Source organism: Taudactylus pleione, unplaced genomic scaffold (genome assembly GCF_031769625.1).
Source record: "Taudactylus pleione unplaced genomic scaffold, aTauple2 ptg000086l, whole genome shotgun sequence".
Lineage (NCBI taxonomy): Eukaryota > Metazoa > Chordata > Amphibia > Anura > Myobatrachidae > Taudactylus > Taudactylus pleione.
Genome location: NW_028284488.1, coordinates 4135399 through 4155000, shown reverse-complemented (window position 1 = coordinate 4155000; position 19602 = coordinate 4135399). Strand labels below are relative to the sequence as shown.

General features: G+C 44.6%; 1 protein-coding gene across 3 annotated transcripts in view; it reads right to left on the bottom strand.

Moving 5' to 3' along the window:
* The window catches only part of NRF1 (nuclear respiratory factor 1), a 141978-nt gene that overhangs the window by 119831 nt on the left and 2545 nt on the right, over window positions 1–19602 (bottom strand). For all 3 annotated transcript variants that reach the window (XM_088468675.1, XM_088468674.1, XM_088468676.1), the window contains exon 2: window positions 814–1057. In XM_088468675.1, the coding sequence (XP_088324801.1) occupies window positions 814–1048 (235 nt within the window). In that variant the 5' untranslated portion in view covers window positions 1049–1057. The remainder of the gene's footprint in view (window positions 1–813; window positions 1058–19602) is intronic.

The window sequence follows — 19602 nt, the reverse complement described above, 5'->3', positions numbered from 1 at the left end:
AGGAAAACGCTATGTCTGGCGCAAACCCAACACATCCCATCACTCCAAGAACAGCATCCCCACAGTGAAACATGGTAGTGGCGGCATCATGCTGTGGGGATGTTTTTCAGCAGCAGGGACTGGGAAACTGATCTGAGTCGAGGAAAGATGGATGTTGCTAAATACAGGGATATCCTTGAGCAAAACCTGGTTCTGTCTGCCTGTGATTTGAGACTGGGACGGAGGTTCACCTTCCAGCAGGACAATGACCCGAAGCATACTGCTAAATCAGCACTCGAGTGGTTTAAGTGGAAACATTTAAATGTGTTGGGATGGCCTAGTCAAAGCCCAGATCTCAATCCAATTTAGAATCTGTGGTCAAACTTGAAGATTGCTGTTCACAAGCGGAAACCATCTAACATGAAGGAGCTGGAGCAGTTTTGCGTTGAGGAATGGGGCAAAAATCCCAGGGGCAAGATGTGGCAAACTCAGAGCCTTCTCCAAAGCGACTTGCAGCTGTAATTGCCACAAAAGGTGGCTCGACAAAGTACTGACTTTAGGGGGGTGAATAGTAACGCACGTTGAAGTTTTCTGTTATGGTGTCCTAAATGTTGTTTGATTCACAATATAAGAAAAAACACAACTTCACAGTTGTAGGCATGTTCTGTGAATGAAATGATGCACACCTTCAATCCATTTTAATTCCAGGTTGTGAGGCAACAAAACATGAAAAATGCAAAGGGGGTGTATACTTTTGCAAGGCACTGTGTATAGGGCTATTTGTGATTGAATACAATTTAAAATAATATGATTTATTAGATCTTTATGTTGTACCTGCAGCTGCCAGATGGGCAGTTATCTCATCAGCTGCAGTGGAGTTGAGAATATCCGAATCATCATAAGAAGTATCCTCTCGAGATGATGGAGAATCTTCATCAGCACTTAGCATACTGTGATCTGTGTATGTGGCAACATGGACTTGCTGTACCTGCTGAGCCACAGTGTGAGCAACTGTATGGGCTTCAATGGTAGTCAGGTTGTCCGTCTGGGTAACAGCATGATCCTCCATTGTTGCTAACTGTAAAAATAGATCATACAGTGTTTGTAGAACATTTTAATGCAGAACTACTCATACATGTCACTCAAAACACAATTGTCAGAACATTTGACAACATTGTTCTCTTTATACATGTTATTATGAAATACTTGCAATTCACAAATATATTAAAATAACTAAACTCTCAATTTTCTTTCACAGTCATGATAATCATTTCCCTATGGACACTGCATTGTATGCACCTGCTATAACAATGAATACATAGCCGCATCTCTCATTAATGTATACAGTACATATTACCGGTTTCATCCTAAACCTAGACCAGCTGTATGATCCTGTGGATTTCTGGAGGCTCAGTTAACAAGAGACTCCATAGTCTTATTTTCCCACCCAATGAACGTGGATAATTCTGGGTATAATACAGCCCTGTCTGCTTAGAACTTATACACTTATAACTGGTCACAGATTGGAGATGAAGTATCTCTTAACCACAGTGGACAGTTGGCATAATGCAGGTATGAGTTGAGAGATTTAATGCTTATGAAACCTGAGTAATTCTTAATTTCTAGTACTGCCAAGAGTCTATAAATAACATGTGAACTATAACACATGTGCAGTACGGGTCTGCGATCCCACATGCAGTCCGGCAGAAGACTGTCGCCGCTGTTGGAGGGGGAGAGGAGAGGCCAGGATCTGGCCTCTTTTACTCATCATTGCCGGTTTGTGTGACCCCATGGTCACTTAGCCGGCTGATGGGATTGCAGATGATAAGATGCTGCGTCCTTGGACACAGCTCAGATCAGTGACGCATGCAGGAGGCGTGATGCCTCCTGTAGCATTACCATATCACAGGTGCTAGCATGTTAGCAGCTCTGATAGCATATCTGTCCACAGCTGACTCATCCCCTCTGTTCTGCAGTGATTTCTGAAACTCAAGTGATTTTGGAAGCTATAGTGATTTCTGTTCTGTAAGTAAGTCAGCTCCTGATATACCCCATTCCAAACATTATGAGAATATGCCTGCCTGCACTGTCATTTACTCCTAATCTGCATAGCTATCCAGGTTCTAGACGAGGACAATGTAAAAAAAAAATAAAAAATAAAAAATGAAGGCTGCTGGTGTAGTTCAGTGTCTAGTCCTCAACCTGGGCAACGCCAGGTATCCCAGCTAGTGAAAATAAAAATAAAGGGGTGTTATTACTGTGGAATAGGGAGGCTAGTGTACAGTACAATAGGATCCACTCCAATTCATCAAAATGCTTTTTATATACCAGACAAACAATGCCCTTGCATGTACTCCATATCAGTTAGAAAAACACCACAACATTTTATTTTTAAAGAAATCTGCAGAGTAAAGCGAAGGGGAAACTTGATAAGGCAATTTATTTTCATGCTTCTTATATTTAAGATATTTTTGTGTCCTGTGAATCCTCATTTTAAAGGACACTTTCAAAATAAGTCATGGAACATAGAGAGGCATACTTCTTCACGGGTGCCTGTTATCTTACTTGAAGATGAGGGGGGTACACAGATTTGTCCCTGTCAGCACAAGACACTGATCCCAGGAAGTGATTTGGTATCATGATGTACTAACAAGTGCTTTTATAGAATGTACTTGATAAGTGCAACCTCAAATCTGATTGGTTGCTATGGTCAACTCAACTTCTCCACATGCCCACTTCATCACTCTTTAGAGGCTTGTCACATGTCCTCATTAATCATAAAACATGATTACTAAAGTGCTCCAAGATTTCTCAAATCACTTCCCACATTTCTGATTTCTTGGTAGGCGGATAATTCATATAGTCAGTCTTGGGCACCCATGGTTTTATGAAATTACATGCTAACCCTAGGGCCGGCTTCAGTTAGGCTTGATACTTTCTGCAATAAGACAAGGGCATATAGCCTCGGACTTTTGTGCCCGGAGCTATTCAACAACAAGCCCTTTTGCCAACGCGCGTTAACCCATAGATTCTGGGATTAGTGCCCGGAGCTATGGGTTAACGCACTCGCGGTGGCTGTGATAAGGACACAAAGCCCTACTTATCGCAGATTTCTAATTGAAGCTTCGAGGCTAATTGAATCTGGCCCCCTAGTGTGCAGAAGGTCCTCATTATCAGTTGCTTACCTACGTTTCAAATGCATCCAATCAAGGCAGAAGAGTGAGAATGAGGGCTGGGCTGATAGGGTGGAATCTTATTGTTGTTTGGGTGCGCATAAGTAATAACCGCCCAACTACAGCTATTCAATTGTTTGCTTATCTGGTGCAACTGTGTTTTCTGCTCGCAGCCTCCTGAGATGGCAAGCAGAAATCGGTGAAAAGTCAGCTGTATGGACATTCTAACCTGGACTGCATAGGTTTAGTCGCTTTACAAGCGCAATAAGTAATGCAGTAGCACCCGATTGGCAAAACAATTGAATTGCTTAGTTGAGCACCCATTAATTATCGCCACCCAAAAAAAAAAACAATTTAATGCCCCCCAAAGTGTTTGACTACATTGGATAGAAGCAATTTTGTATCTATGTTTTGTTTGTTTTTTTGTTGTAGAAGGGTTCTGGGAGCACCGTGACCTTTCAGCATAAGGATGGCTCATGGAAGAAAAAAAAATGTTTTTGTCAGCATCACCCCCCCCTTACATCCAACTATAACAACAAAAACTGAGACTTCAAGCAGTTTTCCCTTCATAGTGATTATCTGCCCAGTTTGGATGGACTTGTGGCTTGTTACTGAATTCATGGCATGCTGTGGACCTGGGGGTGGTACAGGGATGGAAGATCTAAAGTGTCTAGATAGATAGCCAGTAGGTCGACAGGGTCAAATGGTTGACACTTATTTTTGTCATTTTTCGGGTTAGGTTCAGGGCAGCGGTTCCCAAACACGGTCCTCAAGGCATCCCAACAGTTCAGGTTTTAGAGATATCCATGGTTGAGCACAGGTGGTTAAATCAAATTGACTGTGGTACCAATTAAATCACCTGTGCTCAACCAAGGATCTCTCTAAAACCTGAACTGGTGGGAGCCTTGAGGAATGCGTTTGGAAACCTCTTGGTGGGGGGCTCGTGTTATGGTGTGTACATACGGGACGATTGACAGTGATATCAATATCGTTGTACAATCTCCTGGGTGTGCTGGATGTTCGATATCGAACATCCAGCACACCATGAACCCACCGATGGCCAACAACGCTGTTAATCGCGGGTCCCTATAGTAACCTGGTCAATATCGTCCATACGTGCCCGCGCATCGCAGGTCGATGGCCACCAAAAAATGTAGAATATGAACGATAACGTTATCCTTCATATCATCCATTTTAATCGTACTGTGTGTACGCACCATTAGGCACCAGAGGAAGGGATGGTTAGTGTTCGGCACCAGTGGAAGGGTTAGGGAAAGGGTTAAAATAACATGTGTCGACAATGTGTGTGTCGATCTTTGGACTCTGTCGGCCATTTGGTTTCAACCTATTGACTGTCTAACTACTACAGATCTTTCAATCCACACCCCTGGTGTAGAGGTGTTCTACTGAACACTTCTACAACTTTATTTCTCCTTCATCCCCTAGGGGACACTGGAGCATATACAATGGGGTATAGACGGGTGAGAGAGTGGAGCCTGGCACTTTAAAGTAAAAATGTTATGTGCATACTGGCACAAAAGCTTTAGGGCCTTTTTAACTAAGACACTTGCTCCTGCATTTAAATCCATTGGGGGAGATGTACGAAGCCCAGAAATGGTATCAGCGCACGTTATGTGCGCTGATACCGCTTCTCCCCGATGTATGATCGGGGGTCTGGGCGGTAAATGACAGGGGTGCTGTGCGCCCCTGTCATTATCGGTGCTGCTATCTATAAGATAGCAGCGCCGACGGCAGGGCCATGTACGAACGGTCATAACGCATGACCGTTCGGCCGGCTGTAGCTGTCGTTATCGACAGCTACAGCCTGGCGTCAGCCTATCCCCACAGCAGGGACAGCGCTGTCCCTGCTGTGGCGGCTGCCGGCTCCAGGGCTCCACGCGGGGATCTTGCGATACTTGCGAGATCCCGCGCATGCTCAGTGGAGCCGGTCGGGAGAGAGACACAGCGCATCAGCACTAGGCTGATGCGCTGCTGTCTCTAGCGGGTAGCGCCGGAGGGGGGAGTTAACGCTCCCCCTCTCCGGCTGATGAGATGTTTATACATCTCATCGGTAGTGCTTCCTGCTTCGCCTCAGTAAAGAGGCGAAGCGTTATAGCGGTATGTTAAGTGCCGCTATAATACATCTACCCCAATATGACATTTGGAAAAAAAGGCTTAGCTTTGAACATACTGTGTACAATTAACACAACTGATGCTAAAGTAATAAATATACTCGTATATAAAATGTTTGGTTTTGAACTGCATTAAGTTTTATAAATAGCAAATTAAGCTTTTTGGGATATTTTAGATACATAGGTTTAATTAACAACCAAAAAAAGAAGAAAATTTGACAGGTTTCACATGATTCTAACCAGAATTGTTTCCACAGAATTTGTGTACAGTAATTCAACCATGAAACATAAAATATACATTTATTTCTGTTTGTGTGCACAAGTAATAAAATTGTAATTGGTATTACCCAATGGCCATTTTATTTTAACTTGTTCAATTTGTTTTTATTGGATGGTTATTTGAGAATGAATAGTCATCACTCAGCTAAAGTAAAGGGGGGTATCCATTAGGTGATTTTAACAAGCGATTGCACGATAACGACGTCGTTATCGTGCAGTCGATTTGTAAATCGCGCATGCATCGTGCATGTTTTGGTCGGAAGCAACCAGCGAAGCGCGTGCCCGATGGTAGCTTCCGACACCGCCCGTACATGCTGGTCAACATGACGATCTCGTCAGGTTCAGCATGTGCGGAGATGGAGGGATGTGCCTGGACTGAACGCATAAACTTTCAGTCTAGGCACATCACTAGATATACAAATGGAGCACGACTGGAATGTCGTAATCGTGCTCTCGTTTGTATATCTATTAGTGGATACCCGCCTTAAGATGTTGCTATGTACTAGATCAGGGTATCTTAACACAAATCCTCAGGGAACCCTAGCAGTGCTTGTTTTTCCAGGTCTCCACACAGAATTGCAAGTAAAATAATTAGTAAAGGTGCGTATACACGTAACGATTTTTTGAACGATTTAACAATAACGATGTCGTTATCGTTCAAAAAATCGTTCAGTTTCTGAGTTGGAACAATGAACGAAAATCGTTTAAGCACGCTCCCGTTTGTAGTTAATTTCAGACTGTCCAACATAACGATTTTCATTAAGTGAAGGAACATTTTTCATTCATCGTTGTAAAAATCGTTCATTACACTTCAAAAAATCGTTCAGTTTCTGAGTTGGAACAATGAACGAAAATCGTTTAAGCACGCTCCCGTTTGTAGTTAATTTCAGACTGTCCAACATAACGATTTTCATTAAGTGAAGGAACATTTTTCATTCATCGTTGTAAAAATCGTTCATTACACTTCAAAAAATCGTTCACTTTTCAAGGAAAAATCTGACAGATAATCGTTGGTTACAAAATCGTTACGTGTGTATACACCTTAACACTTCTGGATCTTTTAAAATATGTCAGTGAGTAATGAATACACCTGTGCTCCAGCCGAAGGTAAGGAGAACATGCACTGTTGGGAGTTCCTGGAGGACTGTGCTAAATAAAAAGCGAAGCTATAGACACATTACATGTAAGAGTATTTATCAGGCTAAATTAGTCATTTGACAAGGTGTTTTCCACAGTATGAAAACTGGCCTTTTAGGAAGCATATATCAAAACAATACAATTCTCTAAATAAAATAATTTTAAGGGTCTGATGTAATTGTTTGCTTGTAAAGCACGGCACTCTAAAATCATATGCCATAAATTGTGTCAAACTGGTGTTTCTGATGTTGCATATTTAAACATATGTACAAGCAATTAAAAGCTTAGTCAGTGGTTCTCAAACTCTGTCCTCAGGACCCCACACAGTTCACTTTTTGCAGGTCACCCAGCAGGTTCACAGGTGTATTCATTAGTCACTGACACGTTTCAAAAGATCCACAGGTGCAGCTAACTGTTCACTAGTAATTATGTGAGACCTGCAAAACATGCACTGTTTGGGATCCTGAGGACAGAGGGCATGATTCAGACCCGCTCGCGAGCGCTATGCGCTCGCAAGCGGGTCGATGGTGGCCCAGTGCGCATGCGCACGACGGAGCCGGCTCCGTTGTGCGCATGCGCAAGACCCGGATAGCGACGGGCAAACCGTCGCTCCGGGTCTCGTACCAAAGGGGGCGTGCTGTCGATGTTGAGTGACAGCATGCCCCCTTTGGTGGGCGGGCCGGGGGAGAGGCTGTCCAAACGGAGGCGTTCCCATGTGAACGCCTCCGTTTGGGGGCGGCCCCACTGGCATCACGAGTGATGTCAGTGGGAGAGATTTCGGCTCTGAGAGCCTAAATCTCTCTAGGGCTTGCGGCAACGAGACCCTACCACAAGAGTCTAGTCGCAAGCCCGATGGTCGCGATGGTTTTGACCATCGCGACAATCTTCCTGGACGCTCGCTATAGCTATGCGAACGGCGAGGAGGCCGCTCTAAAAAACAAGGCGGCCAGCCCTGATTCAGAGCGAGCGCTCTGTCAGAGCGTCCGGCTCTGAATCAGGGCCAGAGTTTGAGATCCTGTGGATTAAATCTTTGTAACAAATTCTGCAAGCCATCACATGGCTGGCAACAATAGCTATCTGACGTTGTAGGTCACACTGTTTTGATGCACATCTGCATAATTGTCTCAGGTAATTTGCAACAGTAGTTCCATCAACAAAGACTTCAGTTGTTTTCTCACTATACCAGAGGTTCCCAAACTCCGCCATTACAATCCATAGGATATCTATGCTTGAGCACAGGTAACTTAATTGGTACGTCAGTCAATTTGATTTAACCACCTGGACTCAGATATCCTTAAAACATGGACTGTAATGGCGTAGTTTGGGAACCTATGCACTATACCAGTGGTTCTCAAACTCGGTCCTAGGGACACCACACAGTTCACGTTTTGCAAGTCACCTAGAAGGTGCTCAGGTGTATTCATTACTCACTGACATTTTAAAAGATCCACAGGTGGAGCTAGTTATTTCACTTGTGATTCTGAGAGACCACCTGGAAAACATGCACCGTTTGGGGTCCTGAGGACAGAGGACCTCATTCAGAGTCGGTCGTTGCGGCCGCACGGTCGTAAGGTAAAAGGGGCCGGATATGAAAATGAAGCGCTCGCAAGTTGCGTCATTAAGAAGAGATCGTTAGCTGGACGAGCGAGGGGAGGATGCAGCCGTAAGACTAAAAATACGCCCCCTTCTTGTTCGCATTACACGTCATCTCCGGGCATATAAGGATTCATTGAGACCATCGGGAATCATCGGAGCTGGTCGTAGAGCTTAAGGTTGACCATACCCTCTCTTAAGCACTACGATCAAGTCAGTGTAAAAACCTCCCATGTCACATGTGCCATGACACAATTATGCACTCCCATAAAACGCAGTTTGCATAGTCAGGCACGCCTGCGTTCGGATCTCCACTCCCCCATTCACAAGCACCTTCCCGTTACCACCCACAAACGCCTCATCCTGTCACTCAAACTAACGACCGTTGAAGGAGAGAGCAATTTCTGATCGAAATAGCTAGTTTGCGCACGTGCATTGCGAATTTTACGCATGCACAGTTCAGCGAACATCGGTGGCGTACGACCGTGCAGCCGCAACGACCGACTCTGAATGAGGTCCAGAGTCAATTATTGGCTGATCAGTCTGATTTTTATGTAGTGTGTAGGCATGATGGATTTTCAGAAACGTCAGCAAAACAGGTCATAAAGCTGGGCTCCGTTTATCTGACCGTTCAGAATTCCTAATCTATATCGGCCACAATGTCACATTATACTGCAGTGTGTGGGCATTCACTATCTGATCATATTTCCTCCAATGTTTTAGGATTACCTCAACATCCTTGTGGCGTGCATATGCAAATTCAGTGTAGTGAATGAGAATCAATTATTTGCTCTTAAAAGTCAGAAAACTGGCAAAAATCGGTCGTTCAATTCTGAACTGTCTGGATGACAGTTTTTGTCCGCTTTGCAGTGTTTGGGAGCAAACAGCTGTTGTCACCATACAGTACCAGATTTTCATTCCAACCAGCCAACTAGTTGGATGGTTGGACAGAATCTTAAGGTGTATGTCCAGTATTAACACTCCCATGCTGAAAAACAACTGTTCCCAATGCTGAAAAACAACTGTTAACAGCAAAACCTTTTATCTTATTCCCGGTTTTCGCCAAAGCATGTTCTCAGAACCTTGAAAAAAAAAGTATTAATACTTGTAAATGTTGTTTAAAGTAAATTATAAAACCCAAACGTTATAATTGGACTCAAAGCAGGGCTTGACAAATGTTTCTAAAATCTAGGAGGCAGGATAAAAGTGTAGGAGCCAGATCCACCCTTCCCCCAGGGCAGCATTACTGAGCACCTACGCCCCGGGCAACCAACCCCCCATGGCCACACTACTAATGGGGTACCCCAAGTAAACCACCCTCCCACAGCCACATTACTGAGCAGCTAACCCCCCTCTCCAGGCAACCGACCCCCAGAAAGACCACCCCTCTGCAGCCAAAAAATCCCGGGCAAGCAAAGCCACCGCCAGCAGTGGTTGGCCCAGGTGAAAAAATATGCTTTGGTCACCCTTATGCAGTGCCCCCCAGTAGTGGACCACTATGCAATGCCCACAGTAGTGCCCCATTAACAGTGCCCCCAAAAGTGGTCCCCCCTATACAGTGCACCCAGTAGTAGCCCCCCCTATGCACTGCCCCTAGTAGCACCCCACCCCCCTTATACAGTGCCCCAGTAGCGGCGCCCCCCCCATACAGTGCCCTAGTACCAGCCACCCCCCCATACAGTGCCCCAGTAGCGGCAATCCCCCCATACGGTGCCCCCCAGTAGCGGCCACCCCCCCTATGCAGTGCCCCCAGTAGTGGTCCCCCTATGTAGTGCCCCCAGAAGTGGTCCCCCCCAGTAGTAGCCCCCCCTATGCAGTGACCCCAGTAGTGGTTCCCACTATGCATTGCCCCTAGTAGCGGCCCCCCATACTGTGTCCCCAGTAGCGGCCACCACCCCTATGCAGTGCCCCCTGTAGCGGCCACCACCCCTATGCAGTGCCCCCTGTAGCAACCCCCCCCCTATCCAGTGCCCCCTGTAGCAATCCCCCCATGCAGTGCCCCTTACACGCATACAGGGAACAACACGGTGAACGGTCAGCTGTGAAGTGGAGGAATAGTGTGTACTTTCACTGGGTGAGAAACATCAATAGCCCTGAATGTGAAATAATTTGTATATATGGATTGGACACAGTGATTCATAGCTGCATTATGTGATTTACAACTACTGGGATCACTACAAACAGCCTGCAGTATATCCATATTATAAGCCACAGGTTTTCTAACAGTGCATATTTTCAAGGTCTCCTCACAGAATCACAAGTGAAATAATTAGCTCCACCAGTGGATCTTTTAACCACTTGCCTGGCACAGTCGTATCAGATACGACCATGCCAGACTGGGCTTTACCTGACATGGTCGTATCTGATACGACCAGTCAGAAATGGCCACTGGGCGGCTGCGGGAAGCTAATCTCCCCGTAGCCGCCTATATCAGAGGGACCTCCTGGTCTCCTCCTGTGTGTCCCGATCACTGTGGCCAGCAGTGATCGGGCAGTGGGCGTGACTCCCCTCCCTGCGCGGCTGCCCTGCTGTGTCCCAGGCCTGAGCAGCCGGCGGGATCCCCTCCACCTTGTCCCCGCCGGCGTGGCATTGACTGGCAGTCACGGCTAACAAGCAGCGGCTGCTTGTTAGCCGCGACTGCTGCTCTGTTTCCGGGGAGTGGGCGGCTAGCCCACCCCTTCCTTCACTGGCGCTGGCTGGCAGTGGCTGCCGGTGACATCCAACTAGAGGAGCAGCAGCTGCGGCTCCTGTCAGCCACGGCTGCCGCTCTGTCCTCAGGGAGTGGGTGGCTAGCCCTCCCCTTCCTTCACCGGCGCTGGCTGCCGGTGACATCCAACTACAGGAGCAGCAGCTGCCTAGGGAGCCAGCGGCTAGCCCAACCCTAACTTCAGCGACGCTGGCTGCCCCTATCAAAGCCACCGAAGCAGCAGCCGCAGCATCGTCGGCGGATGCTGCTCTGTTCCCGTCCCGCACAGCCGGCAGCACCTCATGCTCTTCTCTCCTCCCCCGGCCAGGCGATTACATAGTGCCCAGTCCCCAGCACCTCCTACTGCCTACAACTCCGCCCCTGTCCCGATCACTGCTGGACACAGTGATCGGGCATTGAACATGCCGCCCCCCCAAAATAAAAATATCACACTAATATATATATACACACACACACGGAGATAGATATATATATCTATCTATACACACACGTGTGTGTGTGTATATATTGTATATAGATTGTGTGTGTGCAGCCCCCCAACCGCGGTCTCAATCGTTTTTATCGATGGTTGAACCCATCGGTCATCGATGGTACAGCTGTCAATGGCCATCACTACAGTATTCCATAAAAATGTTTATTTTTATGGTATATGGTGTTTTTTTTAAAAAAACACCATATACCATCTTAAAAAGATGTTCTTGACCTAATTAGTCAGTTAAGTGGTTAAAATGTGTCAGTGAGTAATGAATACAGCTGTGCACATGCTAGGTGATGTAACCCATGTTCAACCCTGCTCGTTACCATGGTTGAAATGCCGGGTCGATTAGCCCGGGTTATTAAAATCTGGCCCTTTCACACTGCACAGTAACCCTGGTTGCTGCACGTTCACGTGCAATAACTCAGGTTATTGCTGGCATGGTGAAAGGGATATAACTTTAGTGTGGATCTGGGGGTTTGTGAATTCAGTGTAGATCCAAATGCATTTATGTGGCTCTGGGTGGATGTGTGAATTTGGAGAGGATCTTCAGGGCCTACGTATCAAGCTGTTTTTTACATAAACTTATGTAGAATCGGCAGTTTCTGCATAAGTTTATGTATTGCAGTTATGTACTAAAAGCACAATGCAGCATTCACAGAACTCCAGCAATGTGCTAATTAGCACTTCAGATTGCAGTCCCCATCATCATCATCAATGGGGACTGCGATCTGACCCCTATGTACTAAAATCTAAAGCGCAAAGCTTTTCAGAGTTAGTTTAGCCACGGTTAGTTAACACCATCTTCAGATGGTGTAACTGCTTTAAGCCTAAGTAGGCTCTTTTGACCTCTCTCGCAGCCCACGGCTGGCTCTGGAAGCCAACACTGTGCGCATGCGTAGTGTCATCTTCTCCCGGAGAAGTCTTTCACTTCTGTGAAAGAAGTGTACAATTTGCGGGGTATTTAATTTGCAGGGACAACTGATACCGCAATTGCTGTCCCTGCGAGTTCCCCTTTGTACATAGCAAAGATATTTTTATTAAAAATGAAAATATCCCTTGATACACATATTCGCAGCCATTCCGTAGACATACACCCATTAATATGTTTGTATGAATTTAGGGCCCGATTCAGATAGGAGGAAGATTAAAAAAAAAAAAAAAAGAGAAGTTTGCTCCTGGAATAAAATACTGTATGATGCAATGCATCTATATATTTGCATGCAAGGAAAATACCGATTATTTATGCAAGTAGTGAAAATACTGGACATCTTTCTTTTTGCACTAAATTTAGAATCAAACTAGGACATGCCCTTCCCAACCAGAAATCTCTCTGCACGTTTTAAGTCTGCCCCACCTGCAGTGCATGATTTTATCAAGGTGTAAATTGCTCCTTTTATTTGATTTTAAGCTGGGTACACACTATATAATACATTGGCCAATCTTACTATCCGCAATTGATCTAAAAAACCACCCTATGCATTGGGTGATCGCATCTTCCCATCTGATGAGCTGGACATCAATTGGAAAGATGCGGTGTAATTACATTAAGGTGGCAATTTAAATATTTGAGCCGGCGGCTGTCAGTGCTGGGTATACGACGGAGCAATTTAATTGTTGCTCCGTCTGGCCGCAAACAGCCATTGGCTGAGGAGGCATGCAAAAATGTGTGAAGTCTGTAGTTTGGGGGCCCCAAGCTGGACCGTAGACGGATTTAGCCGTCTTACACAGCTAAACCCAGTCTAATTGGGCGCGACAAGCACGATAATTACCACGACAACAATTGAATTACCCCCTAAGCATGTAATATATTGTGCCGTCGTACAGCAGATTGTGCAGTGTGTATGGCGATGTGATATATTTTTATAATCACAACGCTGCATCAACATCATCATTACTCCTAAACCTGAAGGCCCTATAGAGTTGATTCAAAAAGACTCGCCACATAAGTCTGTGCAGCTATATATTAGCGTTCCTGCTATGATGTTTTAGCGGGGCGCTGAGCCCTGCCCGATTTAAAAGTGCACAATGTTACCTGTCCCCCTTGGCGGCGCCCTGCAAAAACAGCCTGCGGGTACTGTCCCCACCCACGGGTGGGGAAAATTGCGGTATAGCGATTACTGCCGGTGAGTGGATGCCGGGCACATGCGTCTGGCCTCTACTCAGAGACATGAGCGCTTGGGGGCAGCCCGGCATGTCCGCAAATGCCGGGCACGCCCCCTCAGAGTGATGAAAAGGGGGCGCATCTTAAAGACACGCCCCCTTATCGGACCTAGAGCGAACACTATCATAAGGCTGTATACAAATATCTGCAATACCAGGGAAAGATGAGGTACCATTCCAACAGGAACTAGCCCCCTTTGCAGCTAATTGAACCCATTTTTTGTGTGTATTTAGGTCAATTTCTCTATATACATTATGGAACTGCCACGATCTGGGTGTGTTCGTATGAATTTAGTGTGGATCATGCAAAATGTGTTGTCCGAATTTATTATGGATCTGGGTAGTATTTTGTGAATTGCGTGGATCCTGCAAGAACCTTGCGTGCAAATTTATTATGAATCTGGCATTTTCCCTCTTCCTCTTTGTAGGAGGCCTGTTCCTTTAACTATATAGCTAAGCTGTTTTGCTGCTAGAAGAGAGGCATTTTCAGCATAAATACCCTGGAGGTTTGCACTTCGTCAGTTTGGGAGGGATATAATTGGTACCAGAGAGCTCTACATGGCAATAGGGAACTCTAAAGTGTCAGATTAATCATTAACTCTTTCTTGAGAAACAGAACTTGTTTTCAGCATTTTTTCCCATATAAATGACCAATACAAAGTCTCTGTAAAGGCACATTTATATTTCTGTTTCACTCTGCTTTGGAAGTGGGAACACATACATGCCACATTAGCATTACCACTACAGAGTTGTAATGCTGAAGCAGTCAAACAAACCTGCTAGAACATTTACACTTTTAACTGTCTTTTTTTCCTGCAGGTTTGTCCAGTACTCTTATCTTGATTAATGATATCTTTTTGGACAGATCAGGCACAGGAAAGAGCAAAACTACCTATAGCTGGGACACAAAGGAGCTTGACCAGCATCCTCGAGTGGAACAAAGTATATTACAGCTCCAATTACTCCTCCCCAAACTGTAATGCATATTATCTTTGCCTCTACCCATCTGCTGGTCAATATGTTCATCTCCCCCATACAGCCCTTTTCTGTTACCACAGCCTTATGCCTTCCGGTCCCATATCCGTCACCATAGATGTAACCTGTAGAAATGTCCAACTCTTATCCTTCCTATGCAGATAGTGCAAGGGGCTGTCATAACTGCTAGTTAACCAGAGCATTACACATCTGGCAAATATGGTCAGACAGAGCCATGGGTGATGGGATATGTAAAAGGAGGAAAAAAAAAAAAAAACATTTTGGAAGTCATTTATTAGGGATTGTTAAAGTAACAATAAATTAGTTTCTTTTGTTTTTGGAAATAATGTAATTTTATTTATTTTTTGCGACTAAATGAAAAGTATTATAAATAGGAACAAACCCAAAGATCAAGTATCTAATTTGTCATCAATTTGAATGAAAAATATAACTATCAATTGGGATTAGTTCTAACTATTAAAGAACAAAACATGTGAATTACTAAAGAAAAATACTTGTCAGTAGTGCAATGTATATACGAAAACAAATAGAGAAATCTATATAACAAAACTATAGCATAAGCTATGCAAATAAATGTAGACCCAATATAATGAAAAGTCAAATAGTAACATTAGGTAAAATGGATGTGCATTAGTGACTTGTAACTTTGGTACTGTGGTAGATGCAAAAAAAAACAGGTATTCAGCTGATTTCCGTTAGCTGTAGTGTAATCCATAGAGAATCGTTATGGTTCAAACATCCATGAGCTCTAGTCCAGAGAATCGGAAATCAGAGACATGGCAGAAGAGAACAAGGGTGTTCCAGAGTAAAGCTGAAGGAACAACACAAGTAGTGCTGTATTGTTTAGCTAGAAACAATATTTAGAAGCGGAGAATGTAGGTTTGAGTATAACCATTCAGGGTGGCTACCTATTGGCATTTAAACACTGCACATTCCTAGGACCATATTCAATTAGGTGCGAAAAGGCAGCTTCTGCGGAAAAGTATCGCCGGTGATATCATTTAGCCAGGCGAAAACTTATCCCCGTTTTCAATTCCAAAGACTTGTCGCCGGTGCGGAAAGTCAATGCATTGGAATAGGAAAGCTGTCGAAAAAAAGTGCAGAATTGGGGTTTTGGAGTGCAAACTTGCGGGAACCACCCTGCACCCTTGGGACAGGTCCCCATATGTAAATGGTGTTAAAAAACACCCAAAAAAATTACTTTGAAAAAGGGGGCGAAAAAGTACAAAGTTGGGGGACAAACTTAAAAACTAGCGAGAGACTCCAGGGGGGGTCCACAAGGATGCCCCAGGTGTTTTTAAGCTTGCAGGTGGTTGCGGCAGGTGGATTTTTAAGTTTTTTTTTTAAATATGCTAGCACCCATTTTCATGTACCCCAAATTCACTGGGACTACTTATTTTCTGCAAAAAAACTCCCTTCTAAATGCTCTTCTTCACCACTTCTACAAGGACGCTAATAAGCAGCTACTGACAGCATTTAAGTACCCCAAATACCTTCAGCAGGCCTATTTGGGGGTATCTATAGTGATCCCCAATGTCAGAGCATCTTTTGGGGGGTGTCAGGCAGTTTTCCCCAAATCTGACAGCACTTTTCGCCAGTTCCGAGTTCGCTAGGTCACGTTTTCGTTGATTTCTAATTGAATACGGTGATAAGCAGGGACACTCACAATACTTTTCCGCATGGAAAACCAGCAATGATGGCGGAAAGTCCGGCATGCGAAACGTACAGGACTTTTCACACCTAATTGAATATGCCCCTTAGTATTTTAAATGCAAGTGCAAAGCATGTAATGCTAAAAGCTATCCTAAATACCGGCAGCCGGCTTCCCGACTGTCTTATCCCGGCATGGGTGAAATGCCGGGCGTCTAGATGTAGACGCCCGCATTTCCCCGACGCCGGGAGACCGGCATCATGATCGTAGTGATGCCGGGCGCCGCGAGCGGACAGCCGCGGGGGGGGGGGTTTAGGTTTAGGGCTCCCGGGGGGGGGGGGACAGGGTTAGGCACCCCCCCGGGAGGGTTAGGGTTAGGCTAGGGGGAGGGAGGGTTAGGCACCCCCGGGAGGGACTTGGGGTTAGGCACCCCCCCGGGGGACTTAGGTTTAGGCAGCGGGGAAGGGGGTGATTAGGGTTAGGCACTTCGGGGGGGAAGTTAGGGTTAGGCACCCCTAAGGAGGGTTAAGGTTGTTAGGTTAGGTTAGTCTATACTTACCTATCCACGATCGGGATTTCCAGCGCTATCGGGCTTTCGCTGCTTCTAACTCTGCTCCCGTCGGGCTGCCGCTGACGGGAATCGAACCGCCGGCCATGCGGCCGGCGTTATATCATACCCATTCCTGTGTGTCCATACCCAATAAACTTCATTTTTGCTTTTTTTTTTATGTTGCTTGTTCAATTTCACTAAATTAAAAGCAGGTCACTACACTTGGAAAAGTCAATTTATCTCCATACAAGTACACAGTGTACATACCCAGTAAAAAGGTTAATATGAGCATTCATGCTGTATTTCGCCAGTACCCATAGCCCATTCAATTCATTGGGGTTGTGCACTACATGTGAAGTTGCATAGCACTAGTAATTATTTTTTTCCCATATTACTGAAAACTAGTATGGAAATTGCTTGTGATTAACTGGGAGACTCCTGAAATTCCCAGCCAATTCATGCTTCTCTCATACTGCAGTTGAACTCCCAACAGAGTAATTCTCACTGGGGCAAATTTATCAAGTGTGTGTTTGTTAATTAAACTATTTTAATGGTGGGTTTTACAAATGCAATTTTATTAAAGCCAAAACACACCAGGTTTTGCCTTAAATAAAATATTTGGTTAAAAAAACCTGCTTGGAAAAGCAACAAAAATCAGATTATAAAAAAAAACTGGGGCACACTAAATTTAAACATTCTGTCTCATGTTTTTAAATAGTGTCTTGGAATACTTTTTAGTTATTATATGTTAAATGAGGATACATGTTTTGTATGTTGATAAAGCTTAATTTAATGATTGTGTTTTATTTATATTTTAGTTATTTTTTTATTTTATTTTTTTAGCAAAATGGAACAGGGACTTACTGATCCCTTACCATAATAATGCAAAACCCCAGCGACCGCAAATATTCCACTACAGCAGTCCCGCAATGTCTCATTGACCTTGGAACCCACAATCCAGTGGTGCCAGCACTCTTTAATACAGATTTGGTGGTCTGTTATGTGGGCAACTCTGACCAGCCTGGGCTGGTTCCGCTGTGGCAAAGACAACCCAAACGATGCAGGTTTCTCTGTTATTAATGGGAATTCATCCCAGACTGTGCTGGTCGAGGAATCTACATAGGGTGTGGCATGTTGCCCAATTTTATGTTTGATATCAAGCTTCTTGCATTCATTTCAATATTTAATTTCAACTAGGTCTCTGCATATATTAAACACAACCGCCATCGTAAAAGAATGAACAGTTAAAATGAATGAAAAAAACACTAGTGTATTCAAATGTGTTCAGTATTATGTACATCAAACACTATCTAATAAATACGCAAATACAAAGTTTTCACTTGTGTTTTTTATGCACACAAAACACCAGTATGTAATTCACCTTACTATACTGGATAGCTGTTAACTTTGCATGTTTACAAAGCCCCCTCTTTCTACTCATTCACTAACACATATTAAGTGTCATTCAACTCCTTATTTGTGTTCCACATTCAATTTTTATTGCATACTTGCTGCATTTTTCAATGTTGGTAACAATAATAGTCACATGGCTAAGCCTGTCTAAAAATGTGCCATTTAATAGAATTGTTTCCTTTAGTTACATGACAAAGCTACTTTGAAAACTGCAGTACTACCTAAGGAGGCAGCAATATCTCTGTACCCACTCTTTGGAGACTGTCAGCCAGCAGCACAGAGTAGCTCTTGCATTTAGTATCACAATCCTGGAGGACCAATAAGAATCTGCAATCACAAAAATTGCGGCTTCCCATTGATCCTCCTGATCACAAGCCTTTAAAATGATGACCGAAAACGGAATGTAGGAGCCAGAGTCCCGACTGCTGACATCCAGATGATAAGTATTATGGTTAGGTTTAGGCACATGGGGGAGGATTATTGTTAGGCTGCAGGTGGGGGGGGGGGGGGTGGGGGGGGGGGGCAGGGTGGGGGGAGTTAAGCTGCAGGTATCTATATTGCAAACCAGCCAGGATTCTGGTGTCAGCATGTTGCCCCTGGTCATATGTGCACCGATGTCCTGTCCCCTAACCACCAAAAATATTCACTGCTTTTATTGGTGTGCATGTTTTAAAGCAGGGGTGGAGAACCTTTTTTCTGCAGAGGGCCATTTTGATATATATAACATTATTTGCGTGTCCAGTGCAGGCCACGCCCCCTCCGGGTGACATCACACAGGGCGGGGACACAATCGCTGGTGATTACAGCAATGCCCGGAGCATCCGGAGGATGCTCCAGGGGGCTGTAAGGGCAGCGGTGTGACCGTCTGACTGAAAGGTCCTAAGGACGCCCCAGGTGGCACTGCTGCATAGATTCTGGCTGCAGTGTGCCATTCTAGGCACCCTGCTAGCCAGATGAGGCTAGCAGGAAAAAGCTCTTAAGGCCAGACCAAATGATTCCAGGGGTATTATATCGCCCCCGAGCCTGAGGTTCCCTATCCCTGTTTTAATGCATAAGCACACATATGTAGCCAACATTTATTTGTTTGTTGTTCCATATAGCTATTTTTTCTCACGGAGTATTTATTTTATAGATTTACTTTATCTGCTCGTTTATTTCACCCATTATAGTTGTGACCATCTGCACTTAAAAGGACCTGCACACAAAACTAATTTTGTAAGTATTCAACAAAGGAATGAATAAAGCCCAGATATGACTTTCAATTACGCAATCCACTTTTTATAGCCATAGGATATAAGCAGGTACAGGAGCTCCAATGTATTTTGGGCTGGTGCATGTAATGCTGGGTACACAC